General features: G+C 45.9%; 1 protein-coding gene across 1 annotated transcript in view; it reads right to left on the reverse strand.

The window, feature by feature from the left end:
- The window catches only part of napepld (N-acyl phosphatidylethanolamine phospholipase D), a gene marked incomplete at its 5' end in the record, with an annotated part of 21,325 nt that extends 13,180 nt beyond the window's left edge, over window positions 1-8,145 (reverse strand). The window contains 5 exons of the mRNA XM_084448026.1: window positions 4,939-5,378; window positions 5,529-5,767; window positions 5,845-6,137; window positions 6,192-6,335; window positions 7,814-8,145. Of these exons, the coding sequence (XP_084304152.1) occupies window positions 4,939-5,378; window positions 5,529-5,767; window positions 5,845-6,137; window positions 6,192-6,335; window positions 7,814-8,145 (1,448 nt within the window). The remainder of the gene's footprint in view (window positions 1-4,938; window positions 5,379-5,528; window positions 5,768-5,844; window positions 6,138-6,191; window positions 6,336-7,813) is intronic.
- Window positions 8,146-13,907: the final 5,762 nt, after the last annotated feature.

A 13,907-nucleotide genomic window follows, 5' to 3' on the forward strand; every position in this document is an offset into this window, starting at 1 on the left:
TTCGGTAATATGCGAGTCAAGCTCGGTTATTCTCTGTCCGAGGAGACATAGCTGACCTATCCACATCATGCAACTTCAGATATAAACACACATAAACAGATAGGCCTAGATCTGAAATACATTTGAGCTCTTTGAGCATTTGACTGGGCTAGGTGTTAGGTAGGTCTGACTGGGCTAGCTGTTAGGTAGGTCTGACTGGGATAGGTGTTAGGCAGGTCTGACTGGGCTAGGTGTTAGGCAGGTCTGACTGGGCTAGGTGTTAGGTAGGTCTGACTGGGCTAGGTGTTAGGTAGGTCTGACTGGGCTAGGTGTTAGGCAGGTCTGACTGGGCTAGGTGTTAGGTAGGTCTGACTGGGATAGGTGTGAGGCAGGTCTGACTGGGCTAGGTGTTAGGTAGGTCTGACTGGGATAGGTGTTAGGTAGGTCTGACTGGGATAGGTGTTAGGCAGGTCTGACTGGGCTAGGTGTTAGGCAGGTCTGACTGGGCTAGGTGTTAGGTAGGTCTGACTGGGATAGGTGTGAGGCAGGTCTGACTGGGCTAGGTGTTAGGTAGGTCTGACCGGGCTAGGTGTTAGGTAGGTCTGACTGTTGAAACAGCGTCGCGCGGCTGTGACACATAGCCTACAGATGGTCAGTTACCTCCATTCAGTTTCCCCGAGACGTGGGCGATGAATAAACCTCAAACCCACCACGACTTTATTAAATCGTGGAGTGAATGTCATAACAATTGACATGCACTGATCACATATCCTCCATTTGACTTGGCTTTGTGTAGACCTACCCATAGCCTACTCACTATAAAATAACAACAATGTATACGTTACACTAGTTACACTTCATATTCAGGCTACAGTCAGACCCTGGAAAGTTGCTCATGGTCAGGCGTGTGGGCTCCTGTAGCTTACTTCCTTATTTTGTACACCCAAAGACCCACCCATAGACACATAAAACGGCCATGTTGGTGAGGTTAATTCCACCCCACTGAGCAGCTATGATATGAGTCAGTTAATTTACTTTAACCTACAGATGCATATCAGTCAAACAACAGTGAACCTACCCAGGGACGTGCACAGATAGACACGAGGTGGTGCTAGAGCACCTGCCCTTTGCCCTCTGGACAAGGCCAGTGCCCTTTTGAAAGTTACTTTTTATTTTTTTTACAGTGTAGATATACTGTATGTGGCCCATGGTGACATTGATCAATTCTCGATTAAAAGCGTGTAATAATTATGCCCCAAAATGCGTTGTAATTTTGCCAGACCCCCCACACACACACCCTCCCCTCCCTCTCTTCCTTTGTCAACGGTAAACGCGAAAAGCGGACACAAACGGAGGCGCGCTACTCCTCCACTGCCCTTTCCCCATCCAGAGTGCCCGAGTGATGACAGCTAACCAGCCAGGTAACACATAAACGAAACGAGTGTATTGTTTGCCCCCTAAGCCTCAGTTGCCAAACTATAACTTGCATTTATTTGTCTCTGTTGTGAACTAAGTCATAGTCATACAGCGCCAAACAGCTGAGCCTAAATTAGCCGACTGCCCAACTGATTAACAAGCTAAACGCTAGTCATAATCAATTAATGGATTTAACGTAATTATGACCGCCACACGACCAGTGTCGCTAGAATTTGTTGTTGGTACAGCATGTGAAGCTATCAGTATACTTAAAGGACAATGCTCGTTTTTGACAACCTGGACCTTATTTACGACATATTATAAGACGTTTGACTCACCGAGATCACTTTGGTGTAGTTCGGAGGCATGTAGAAGAAATTTAAAATCCAGCGCGAGCCAGTATATCCATAATGGCGGTGGTCGGGGCACTTAGAATGCAGTTTCTAAAAATCTATTTTCTGCCGCGAAACGGTTGTTTTCATCAATCTGTCTTGATGAATCGCTAGTTGTGCTTACATAGAGGATAGGCCTGTTGTGGTTTTCACATGCCATGATCTTTCGAAACGTCTTTCGAAACGAAATAGCTTCCTCACTTGCTCCAGCACGCATTCGCACAGCGCGCAATCGTTGCTCCAGCACGCTGTGCGCATGCGTGCTGGAGCAAGTGAGGAAGATATTTCGTGTCTAAAGACGTTTCTAAAGATCATATTACAGAGGCATGTGAAAAACAACACAACAGGCCTATGCTCTATGTAAGCACAACTAGCGATTCATCAAGACAGATTGATGAAAACAACCGTTTCGCGGCAGAAAATAGATTTTTAGAAACTGCATTCTAAGTGCCCCGACCACCGCCATTACATGGATATACTGGCTCGCGCTGGATTTTAAATTTCTTCTACATGCCTCCGAACTACACCAAAGTGATCTCGGTGAGTCAAACGTCTTATAATATGTCGTAAATAAGGTCCAGGTTGTCAAAAACGAGCATTGTCCTTTAAGCTGAATATCTAAGTCCAAGTCTCACAGCCCCCCCACCGTCAACAACTCGCGTGACAATCCAAAAACTCTGTTTGCACCCCCCCCCCCCCCCCCCCCCCCCCTCATCAACAACTCCCGCGACAATCAAAATACAAATTATCTGTCAGCACCTCCCCCCACACCGTAAACATCTCGCTGTGCAAGGTGCCCTCATTTCGTTGAGCACCTGCCCCCCAAAATGTCTGTGCACGCCACTGAACCTACCTATAGGTATATATAACATAACCTTTAATGCTTGACCAGGACAGGATGTTCTACTGCTTGAGATCCTCTGAAGAACCTCGTTTAGAATGAAGAACCTCTTATAGAATGTCATCTCAAAAGTATTGTGGAGCTCTTGCAACTAAAATACAAACTACCGGTGAATACTTGCACTTATTTCAAGTCCGATAGTCAAGCACAGACTTTATTTACAACGGAGATATATTCGGACAAGTGCAGTGAGTATTTGCAGCTGTTACTCCTGCAAAGTGATGCAAACAGTAACATTCATTTACATAATGATAGCCCCGGCGCCAGCGGAGATCAAACCCTGACCAGGTCTCGACGAGTGGCTTTGAGGTCATTCAACAGGCATAACAAGATCTACATAAAATGCTCTTTGCTTTCCAATTGTGTCTTTACAAACAAATTAACGGTTCCTGAAGTCTTTAAGATTTAATGTTTGTTTCATAGTAAAATTTGAGAATAGAACAGCTTTTAAGACACCCTGAGTGTAAACTGACACAGTCCGCTCCTACCTGGACTGGTGGTAGGTCTCAGGGTTTGGTAGGTCTCTCTCAGAGGGATGGTGATAAGCCGTTCGAATGAGATAAGAGGCTTCCATTCTACATTGTGCGTTAAATATTCTAGACAACTTTCCCAACCAGCACCGTTCTGAACCAGAGATTCAGAGGACTTCAGCTGGACCACCTTCATTTAATACATTTTGCTGTGTACAGGATGAGGGTGTGTGTGTGTGTGTGTGTGTGTGAGTGATGTCATCGGTGGACGCTCTAGCTCTAATAATAATACAGTACAAACATGCAACCTGTTGTGTCCTTTGAAGCCGAAACGCACACATGGGCCATGTGTGCGTTTCGGCTTCAAAGGACACAACAGGTTGCATGTTTGTACTGTATTATTATTTTGCCATTTGTGTTGCACTGATGGCATAGGATGAAGGATGTGGAACATCACAAAATAGACTATGCTTTTTCTACATCCGAAAAAATACAGACATTCCGGTAAACTTATTATATCCATACCTGAAAAATGCAAATATCAGAATCAGTTTCAATAGTGTACAATATTTGTGGCATTTTGTTTTACTCAGTAAATGCAGTCACTTCTCACTGCATGGTGCTCTCCTGCACTGGGAGGCTCAGTCAATCAGAACAGCGAACAGGAAATGTTTTTGTTATCAGTGATCTTTTACTGACCTATCAGTAATCAGTCTTAATTGTCAGTAACCAATCACATGCTGGTAAATGACATTTGGCAGTTTAAACATGGCACGCCCCCCTTAACATGTTTTATTTGTTTGATAAACAATATCTAGTAAACTACTTATTTGTACAATTCCTATATTTATTTACGCATTCGTTTAAAGTAGGTAGAAAAAATATAATGCAAGTTAAAACTTCTAATACATTTTACAATATGATACAGCAATATAGGTAACAGATGAAGTCTTTGGAACAAGGGCTCCTATGAAGACCATGTTTATGATTGCTTAGAGTGGTAAACAGTTGTAGTTGTTGTTGTTGTTGTTGTTTAGTGAGCGAGGACTCCTCTGTTAGCAGACCTGAGTCAAATACCACTTGCAAATATTGTCAAATACTCAAGGTGCACTTGATTTTGTTCATGAAGTGCAACAGCACCAATGGAACTGTCCCAAAAGTGCAAAATTGGAGGAAAATAAACACACCTCAAATACAATAAAACAGTATTTGATCTGTATTTGACCCTGGTCTGCCCTGGTCTACCCTGGTCTACCCTGGTCTGCCCTGGTCTACCCTGGTCTGCCCTGGTCTACCCTGGTCTGCATGGAATGCTGCTCTCCTTCTGCATGTTGTGGCTAAAGTGACTCTGTGGTGTACCAAGTACCATGTTTAAATAAGAACACAAACATGTTTAAAACCAGATGCAGTCTTATGGCCTGTTGTCTGTCTCAGCCAATCAGACACAGGCCCTGAATTAAAGGTGTAGTTCGCTATCTTAGAGACAGTATTTCATGGTAAACTACAGCAGGGTCATACTGGAACTCCAAGTTAAGAGCTAGTTTCATCTAGTTTCATCCACATTTGGGAATTTGCGATAGAAAATGAATGGCAACAATGGCAGCCCTTCAACAGCATAGTGTGTGTGTGTGTGTGTGTGTGTGTGTGTGTGCGCATGTAAGTGTGTGTGTGTGAGTGTGGAGAGGGGGGACAGAGACGGGGAAGACATGGGTGAGACAGAGAAGGGGGGGGATTAAGACAGTGCTATGTGGTCTCAGTCATGTGACAGGTCAGAGGTCACATGGGGAGGTCAGTGCTGTTGTGTCTTGTCTTCCTGGAGGTGCCGTCGTCGCGCGGCAGCGCCCTCTGCAGGCTAGACATGGCGGCCGTGCGCTCGATGTCAATGACGGCATACAGCTCGGTGCGGCGCGTGGGCGTCGGGGGCAGGGCCAGCAGGGGCGTGGCTAGCAGGGGCGTGGTGGGGGTCTTGGGGGTGTGCGTCCCGCTGGAGTCCGAGCCTCTCTCCATCTCCAACTCGATGTAGTTCAGCTGCCTCAGGGGGTCCGGCCCCCCCAGCCCCCCGGCACCGCCCCGGAAGTCAAAGTTAAAGACTGTGGGCGCCGCGCCCCCCCCTCCATCCCTCCGCGCCAGGCGGGCGGAGTCTAGCTTGGCGCTAAGCGGCATGGTCACATTTTCCGTGTTCACATAGTTATGCATGGGGTCTAGCAGGGGGTGCTGGAGCTGGCGGTGGTGGTGAGGGCGGTGGTGAAGGTGGTGGCGGTAGCCGTTAAGGGAGCGGGTCTTTGGTCGTCTGTAAGCCTCCTCCTCCTCCTCCTCTTCGTCGTCGTCCTCCTCCTCGCCTGCGGAGCAGCGTTTGGGCGTTTCCCAGACGGGGGGGAGGGACGGGAGGTTCTCGTAGTTCAGCAGAGCCGCCCGCCGCTGGGCGGAGTTATTGGCGTTGTGGGAGGGCTCGGGGGTGGGGCGGGCAGGGCGGTTGCGTCTGGGGGCGGGGTTGGAGGCGGGAACAGTAGTGGAGACGTGATTCATTCCATTGTGGAGCTTTGCGCTCGACTGGGCGGGGGGCAGCAGAGGGGGAGGGGCATCTTTCGTGCGTTCGTCACTGTCGTAACCTGTGTCACATTCGGTTGCTAAGGTTACATATCCGTTGGAGCTGCTAGGTTGTAAACTCCCACTCCTGACCCCGGACCCAGGGTCCACCTCCCTGTCCCTCTGTCCGGCCCCAGCCTCCGTTCCCCCAGCCTCAGCTCCAACTCCGGCCCCAGCCTCCGTTCCCCCAGCCTCAGCTCCAACTCCAGCCCCAGCCTCCGTTCCCCCAGCCTCAGCTCCAACTCCGGCCCCAGCCTCCGTTTCCCCAGCCTCAGCTCCAACTCCAGCCCCAGCCTCCGTTCCCCCAGCCTCAGCTCCAACTCCGGCCCCAGCCTCCGCTCCCCCAGGCCCGGGCCCTGGCTCCCTATCCCCCGCCCCTCTCTGTCTCTGTTTCTGGACGGGGGTGGGACCCAGGACAAACTTCACACTCTCCGCCTCCAGCACTACCTGGGGCTCCACCTCCGCCAGGGGATTGGCCGGGGCAGCAAAGGAGCTCTCCGGATTGGACAAACGCAGTTCCAAAGGGGTGTGGCTTCTGGGTCGTGGGCGTCTGTCTTCCTGAACACCTGAGGTGTTGACGTACGTGTGAACCTGAAAGAGAGAGGGCGAGAGACAGTTAAAGCTATAGAATCTATAATAGTATAGAATCACATCTAGAATCTATAATAGTATAGATCACATCTAGAATCTATAATAGTATAGATCACATCTAGAATCTACAATAGTATAGATCACATCTAGAATCTATAATAGTATAGATCACATCTAGAATCTATAATAGTATAAATCACATATATAATCTATAATAGTATAGATCATATATAGAATCTATAATAGTATAGATCACATCTAGAATATAATAGTATAGATCACATAAAGAATCTATCATAGTATAAATCACATATAGAATCAATAATAGTATAGATCACATATAGAATCTATCATAGTATAAATCACATATAGAATCTAAAATAGTGTAGATCACATATAGAATCTATAATAGTATAAATCACATCTAGAATCTAGAATAGTATAGATCTCATATAGAATCTATCATAGTATAAATCACATATAGAATCTATAATAGTACAGATCTCATATAGTCTATCATAGTATAAATCACATATAGAATCTATAATAGTATAGATCACATATAGAATCTAGAATAGTATAAATCACATATAGAATCTAGAATAGTATAGATCACATATAGAATCTAGAATAGTATAAATCACATCTAGAATCTATAATAGTATAGATCACATTTAGAATCTATAATAGTATAGATCACATCTAGAATATAATAGTATAGATCACATATATAATCTATAATAGTATAGATCACATCTAGAATCTATAATAGTATAGATCACATATATAATCTATAATAGTATAGATTACATATAGAATCTATAATAGTATAGATCACATCTAGAATCTATAATAGTATAGATCAAATTTTGATGGAGACATATGAGCCTATAGTAGGCCATTAGGACTTCGGATAACTCCAGACAGAGGTACCGCGTGGTACCAACATGCTGATACTATTGGCTCAAGAGCCGCGTTAGAGGTGGGAACCAAACCTCAAACATCTCAGACATCTCAGATAAACACAACATTCATTTAGGACCCATACATTTTTTTAAATGATAAATTCATAATCAATATATTTTTTGGGGAAAAGCAATACTTTCTTCAAACCTTTGAAAAATGTGTATGTATGTATGTATGTATGTATGTATGTATGTGTGTATGTATGTATGTATGTATTTGTAAGTATGTATGTATGTATTTATGTATGTATGTGTGTATGTATGTATGTGTGCAAGTATGTATGTATGTATGTGTGTATGTATGTATGTGTGCAAGTATGTATGTATGTATGTATTTATGTATGTATGTATGTGTGTATGTATGTATGTATGTATGTATTTGTAAGTATGTATGTATGTATGTATGTATGTATGTATGTATGTATGTATGTATGTATGTATGTATGTGTGTATGTATGTATGTATGTGTGTATGTATGTATGTATGTATGTATGTATGTATGTATGTACATACGGCAGGTTGCTGTGGTTCTTGTCCAGCAGGAGGAAGCGCAGCAGGGTGGGGTAGGAGGGGAACCTCCAGGTGGGCCAGGGGTTGGAGAAGCGCCCATGCCTGTCCCTGACTGACCGGGTCACCTCCTCCTCCAGGCGGTAGTCCAGACGGAAGCTCTTCCGGGAGGAGCTGCTCTTCTGGTCCTGGTTCTGATCCTGGGTCTGACTGTCTGTTACCTTGGGTCTGACCACCAGCGCCTCCTCCTCAGGTCCAGGTTCCACCCTGGCAGAGCCAGTCCCCAGCCCCCCAGCGCCAGCCCCCTCCTCCAGCACAGCCTTGCCCCCTCCCTCCATGGGCTGAGCTGGGAGCGCTGGTCTGGCCAGGGGAGCGGAGGAGCACAGACAACAGGATTAGCATCAATAGCATGTTAGCATCATGCTAGCAGTAGGCCTATATGTGGTTTATACAGTAGGTATGGGTGTGCTGTAGAGATAGCTCTAGATAGATAGCTATAAATATTTTATAACAGTTCTATATCAAAGTCCTTATAAATTTTACCAGAATGTGTTTGTACATTGTCCTCTAAAGGCCTGCCTGTGTGTGTGAGTGAGAGCCACACCTTGGTCACACTGTTACACATAATCACACAGACGTGTGGGCAACGCTCCAGCCATAGTCTGTCGATCACTAGTCATATTAGACAGTAGAATCACTAGTCATATTAGACAGTAGAATCACTAGTCATATTACACAGTATAATCACTAGTCATATTAGACAGTAGAATCACTAGTCATATTACACAGTAGAATCACTAGTCATATTACACAGTAGAATCACTAGTCATATTAGACAGTAGAATCACTAGTCATATTACACAGTAGAATCACTAGTCATATTACACAGTAGAATCACTAGTCATATTAGACAGTAGAATCACTAGTCATATTACACAGTAGAATCACTAGTCATATTAGACAGTAGAATCACTAGTCATATTAGACAGTAGAATTCTTGAATTGGTTTGTCTGCTTGGTTTTAATTCACCACCTCTGTAAATTGTATTAAGACTGCATTACAATTGTATTTCATTTCTATTTGATCTGATGGACTCAAACAGGCTCTGTGGCATAACAGATATGGCCAGCCGCCTGTGTTCCAGGCTGATGGCTTGTTTGGGTTCATTTCTGAAACTACTTATCTCTCCACTGACAATGTAGTAAAGGTAAATTAGCCTATACTAATGTAGTGTAGGTAATTAACCTATAATAGTCAGTGTAACTCGTACACTCTGTCATCCTATAATATGTCATCATTAACATACTCTCCAAGGCCATTTTCTACTATTCACGCGGTATATGAAAGGTCATGATGATTGCTCTCTTAACTCCGGGCAGATCTCATGACGGGCTGGCATCTCCGCCCCCTCCGCCCTGCTGAGCGGTGACTGTCAGCTAGAGGCCCTGTCCAGGGAAGTGCCTCCTGGGGAGTGGAGCCTCGCTATCAGCTTTGTATAGATACTCTGCTGTCCAGCATGACGGCTCCATTTACACTGGTAGCTTACGGAGCCCATATGCACTTATCCTGAACAGACTAGCGGTCCACACACACACACACACACACACACACACACACACACACACACACACACACACACACACACACACACACACACACACACACACACACACACACACACACACACACACACACACACACACACACACACTACACAAAAGCGAAACCGAGGTTCAGAATACACAGTAAACATTTAACTGACACGAGCCTGCGTGCGCTGCGACAAAATACAGATAGCCTATGTCATATTCATTACCCGTAAAAGATACAGCCTGTAACTCGATGGTCGACTCATTTGTTGCACTAAGCCCTACAAGAACAGCTACCGATCAACATTATAAGGCAGACAACCTTAGAAGTTTGAACCGAAGAGCGAAGCGTGTCCGTCAGTAGTCTAGTCTACCGTCATTCTCTTCCACGGTAAAGACAGTTTTCCGCCACAGCGTCCCGTCTGCCTGTCGGTACCTGTGATCTCTGCTGTACCAGCGCTTCTCTGCTGTGCACTTTGTTTCTCTGAAGCACTAACGGTATAGGTGCAGCAGGGATTCTGACGTCGGTGCAAAACCCCGGTCATGTGACAAAAATCGCGGCAGCTCGTTTTATCTTCGGTAATATGCGAGTCAAGCTCGGTTATTCTCTGTCCGAGGAGACATAGCTGACCTATCCACATCATGCAACTTCAGATATAAACACACATAATCAGATAGGCCTAGATCTGAAATACATTTGAGCTCATAGTTTTCCCTTGCACGAACTCGACCGCTCTAGTTCTTTTATAGTGAGATTTTTCTTTTGGAGTGAGATTTTACTCCTTCAGTACCACTACTAACTGAATATCGATTGCCAGACTATTTCAAGTTCCGGTACATTAGATGTGTGGCGTAGGCTACCCCTACAATGAAGTTGTATAAGATACATAGTGCCAGTGCTGGTGTTCAGTAGGCTAGGCTAGGTGTTAGGCAGGTCTGACTGGGCTAGGTGTTAGGCAGGTCTGACTGGGCTAGGTGTTAGGCAGGTCTGACTGGGCTAGGTAGGTCTGACTGGGCTAGGTGTTAGGTAGGTCTGACTGGGCTAGGTGTTAGGTAGGTCTGACTGGGCTAGGTGTTAGGCAGGTCTGACCGGGCTAGGTGTTAGGTAGGTCTGACCGGACTAGGTGTTAGGTAGGTCTGACCGGGCTAGGTGTTAGGTAGGTCTGACCGGGCTAGGTGTTAGGTAGGTCTGACTGGGCTAGGTGTTAGGCAGGTCTGACTGGGCTAGGTGTTAGGTAGGTCTGACTGGGCTAGGTGTTAGGTAGGTCTGACTGGGCTAGGTGTTAGGTAGGTCTGACTGGGCTAGGTGTTAGGTAGGTCTGACTGGGCTAGGTGTTAGGTAGGTCTGACTGGGCTAGGTGTTAGGTAGGTCTGACTGGGCTAGGTGTGAGGTAGGTCTGACTGGGCTAGGTGTTAGGTAGGTCTGACTGGGCTAGGTGTTAGGTAGGTCTGACTGGGCTAGGTGTTAGGCAGGTCTGACCGGGCTAGGTGTTAGGTAGGTCTGACCGGGCTAGGTGTTAGGTAGGTCTGACCGGGCTAGGTGTTAGGTAGGTCTGACCGGGCTAGGTGTTAGGTAGGTCTGACCGGGCTAGGTGTTAGGTAGGTCTGACTGGGCTAGGTGTTAGGTAGGTCTGACTGGGCTAGGTGTTAGGTAGGTCTGACTGGGCTAGGTGTTAGGCAGGTCTGACTGGGCTAGGTGTTAGGCAGGTCTGACTGGGCTAGGTGTTAGGCAGGTCTGACTGGGCTAGGTGTTAGGCAGGTCTGACTGGGCTAGGTGTTAGGTAGGTCTGACTGGGCTAGGTGTTAGGTAGGTCTGACTGGGCTAGGTGTTAGGTAGGTCTGACTGGGCTAGGTGTTAGGTAGGTCTGACTGGGCTAGGTGTTAGGTAGGTCTGACTGGGCTAGGTGTTAGGTAGGTCTGACTGGGCTAGGTGTTAGGTAGGTCTGACTGGGCTAGGTGTTAGGCAGGTCTGACTGGGCTAGGTGTTAGGTAGGTCTGACTGGGCTAGGTGTTAGGTAGGTCTGACTGGTCTAGGTGTTAGGTAGGTCTGACTGTTGAAACAGCGTCGTGCGGCTGTAGCCTACAGACGGTCAGTTACCTCCATTCAGTTTCCCCGAGACGTGGGCGATGAATAAACCTCAAACCCACCACGACTTTATTAAATCGTGGAGTGAATGTCAAAACAATTGACATGCACTGAACACATATCCTCCATTTGACTTGGCTTTGTGTAGACCTACCCATAGACTACTCACTATAAAAGAACAACAATGTATAAGTTACACTAGTTACACTACATATTCAGGCTACAGTCAGACCCTGGAAAGTTGCTCATGGTCAGGCGTGTGGGCTCCTGTAGCTTACTTCCTTATTTTGTACACCCAAAGACCCACCCATAGACACATAAAACGGCCATGTTGGTGAGGTTAATTCCACCCCACTGAGCAGCTATGATATGAGTCAGTTAATTTGCAGTTCAAGACCTACAGATGCATATCAGTCAAACAACAGTGAACCTACCCAGGGACGTGCACAGATAGACACGAGGTGGTGCTAGAGCACCTGCCCTTTGCCCTCTGGACAAGGCCAGTGCCCTTTTGAAAGTTACTTTTTATTTTTTTTACAGTGTAGATATACTGTATGTGGCCCATGGTGACATTGATCAATTCTCGATTAAAAGCGTGTAATAATTATGCCCCAAAATGCGTTGTAATTTTGCCAGACCCCCCGCACACACACCCTCCCCTCCCTCTCTTCCTTTGTCAACGGTAAACGCGAAAAGCGGACACAAACGGAGGCGCGCTACTCCTCCACTGCCCTTTCCCCATCCAGAGTGCCCGAGTGATGACAGCTAACCAGCCAGGTAACACATAAACGAAACGAGTGTATTGTTTGCCCCCTAAGCCTCAGTTGCCAAACTATAACTTGCATTTATTTGTCTCTGTTGTGAACTAAGTCATAGTCATACAGCGCCAAACAGCTGAGCCTAAATTAGCCGACTGCCCAACTGATTAACAAGCTAAACGCTAGTCATAATCAATTAATGGATTTAACGTAATTATGACCGCCACACGACCAGTGTCGCTAGAATTTGTTGTTGGTACAGCATGTGAAGCTATCAGTATACTTAAAGGACAATGCTCGTTTTTGACAACCTGGACCTTATTTACGACATATTATAAGACGTTTGACTCACCGAGATCACTTTGGTGTAGTTCGGAGGCATGTAGAAGAAATTTAAAATCCAGCGCGAGCCAGTATATCCATAATGGCGGTGGTCGGGGCACTTAGAATGCAGTTTCTAAAAATCTATTTTCTGCCGCTAAACGGTTGTTTTCATCAATCTGTCTTGATGAATCGCTAGTTGTGCTTACATAGAGCATAGGCCTGTTGTGGTTTTCACATGCCATGATCTTTCGAAACATCTTTCGAAACGAAATAGCTTCCTCACTTGCTCCAGCACGCATTCGCACAGCGCGCAATCGTTGCTCCAGCACGCTGTGCGCATGCGTGCTGGAGCAAGTGAGGAAGATATTTCGTGTCTAAAGACGTTTCTAAAGATCATATTACAGAGGCATGTGAAAAACAACACAACAGGCCTATGCTCTATGTAAGCACAACTAGCGATTCATCAAGACAGATTGATGAAAACAACCGTTTCGCGGCAGAAAATAGATTTTTAGAAACTGCATTCTAAGTGCCCCGACCACCGCCATTACATGGATATACTGGCTCGCGCTGGATTTTACATTTCTTCTACATGCCTCCGAACTACACCAAAGTGATCTCGGTGAGTCAAACGTCTTATAATATGTCGTAAATAAGGTCCAGGTTGTCAAAAACGAGCATTGTCCTTTAAGCTGAATATCTAAGTCCAAGTCTCACAGCCCCCCCACCGTCAACAACTCGCGCGACAATCAAAAAACTCTGTTTGCACCCCCCCCCCCATCAACAACTCCCGCGACAATCAAAATACAAATTATCTGTCAGCACCCCACCCACACCGTAAACATCTCGCTGTGCAAGGTGCCCTCATTTCGTTGAGAACCTGCCCCCCAATGTCTGTGCACGCCACTGAACCTACCTACAGGTATAACATAACCTTTATTGCTTGACCAGGACAGGATGTTCTACTGCTTGAGATCCTCTGAAGAACCTCGTTTAGAATGAAGAACCTCTTATAGAATGTCATCTCAAAAGTATTGTGGAGCTCTTGCAACTAAAATACAAACTACCGGTGAATACTTGCACTTATTTCAAGTCCGATAGTCAAGCACAGACTTTATTTACAACGGAGATATATTCAGACAAGTGCAGTGAGTATTTGCAGCTGTTACTCCTGCAAAGTGATGCAAACAGTAACATTCATTTACATAATGATAGCCCCGGCGCCAGCGGAGATCAAACCCTGACCAGGTCTCGACGAGTGGCTTTGAGGTCATTCAACAGGCATAACAAGATCTACATAAAATGCTCTTTGCTTTCCAATTGTGTCTTTACAAACAAATTA

The sequence above is a fragment of the Borostomias antarcticus genome (genome assembly GCF_949987555.1).
Source record: "Borostomias antarcticus genome assembly, chromosome: 13".
Taxonomy (NCBI): Eukaryota; Metazoa; Chordata; class Actinopteri; order Stomiiformes; family Stomiidae; genus Borostomias; species Borostomias antarcticus.